This window comes from Myotis davidii, unplaced genomic scaffold (assembly GCF_000327345.1).
Source record: "Myotis davidii unplaced genomic scaffold, ASM32734v1 scaffold444, whole genome shotgun sequence".
NCBI lineage: Eukaryota > Metazoa > Chordata > Mammalia > Chiroptera > Vespertilionidae > Myotis > Myotis davidii.
The window spans coordinates 958,669-959,613 of record NW_006294767.1 but is presented as its reverse complement, the minus strand read 5'-3'; the positions used below and the strand labels follow the sequence as shown (position 1 = coordinate 959,613).

Genomic DNA, 945 nt, shown 5'->3' with positions numbered 1-945 from the left:
CTCCCCAATCGGCCCTGCTCTGAGCCCGACCAGGGGCTGCACCTAGGGATTGGGCCTGCCCTCTGCCACCCGGGAGCAGGCCTAAGCCAGCAGGCTGTTATCTCCCGAGGGGTCCCAGACTCCTAGAGGGCACAGGCCAGGCTGAGGGACCCCTCCTCCCCCCGAGTGCACAAATTTTTGTGCACTGGGCCTCTAGTATATAGATAATTTGCCAGAAAGAGACAATGCCTCTAAGATTCTTAATGTTGGTAAACAGCTTCTCACCTGAGATCCCCAGTAAAGAATTCAAAGTAATCATGTGCAGGTAGTGGGTGTAGTTGCTCTTCCAGCTGCTCCTTGGTGAGGCTGGGTGGAAGGCGCCGGATGACTACCTGGGGAAAGGAAGCTGGTTGGGTTTTGTTTCACTCTTACTATATTAAGCTTTAATTATGTCAATGCTTGGCGACTGGTATTCATGCTCAGAGGAAAATCTAATCCAGGAGTCTAGCAAAAACACATATTTTAGGAAAGGTTAAGAAAAACATACATGAGAACTTGCCTGTCATAGGGTAATGAAGCATGAATAATTGAAAAGGGATCCCTGAGGTCAGAAAAGGCTGTGCATAACAGTTCTTTTTCATATAATCATTTCATTACCACTGGACAACCCATTGGTATGTCTGTGCCCGAGTTGAAAAATAATAGCTTCTCCTACACTCTCTCTGCAGGGTTAAGCCACACTAGAAGGTAAGACCCATGCAGGGAATGTATCCATGCTGGAATGTTTGTTAGCAGCGGTAACAAATAAACGGTGTGTCTGTTCTTACTGCCAAGAGGAACGCCACTTGCATTGGACACCTTTCGTCTCCAGTCCAGAGTGTCCACACTGCGGGTCCTCTCCCACCGCCCACCAGGCTTTCCAGCCTCTCTTCCCAGCTTCCAGGACCTGACAGGACCTTCCCTGAG

At 49.3% G+C, this 945-nt stretch overlaps 1 protein-coding gene across 1 annotated transcript in view; it reads right to left on the bottom strand.

Moving 5' to 3' along the window:
• UPF3A (UPF3 regulator of nonsense transcripts homolog A (yeast)) overlaps nt 1–398 on the bottom strand; it is a gene marked incomplete at its 5' end in the record, with an annotated part of 19,082 nt that extends 18,684 nt beyond the window's left edge. The window contains one exon of the mRNA XM_006769315.2: nt 265–398. Coding sequence (XP_006769378.1) covers nt 265–398 — 134 coding nt within the window. The remainder of the gene's footprint in view (nt 1–264) is intronic.
• Between the last annotated feature and the right edge of the window lie 547 nt (nt 399–945).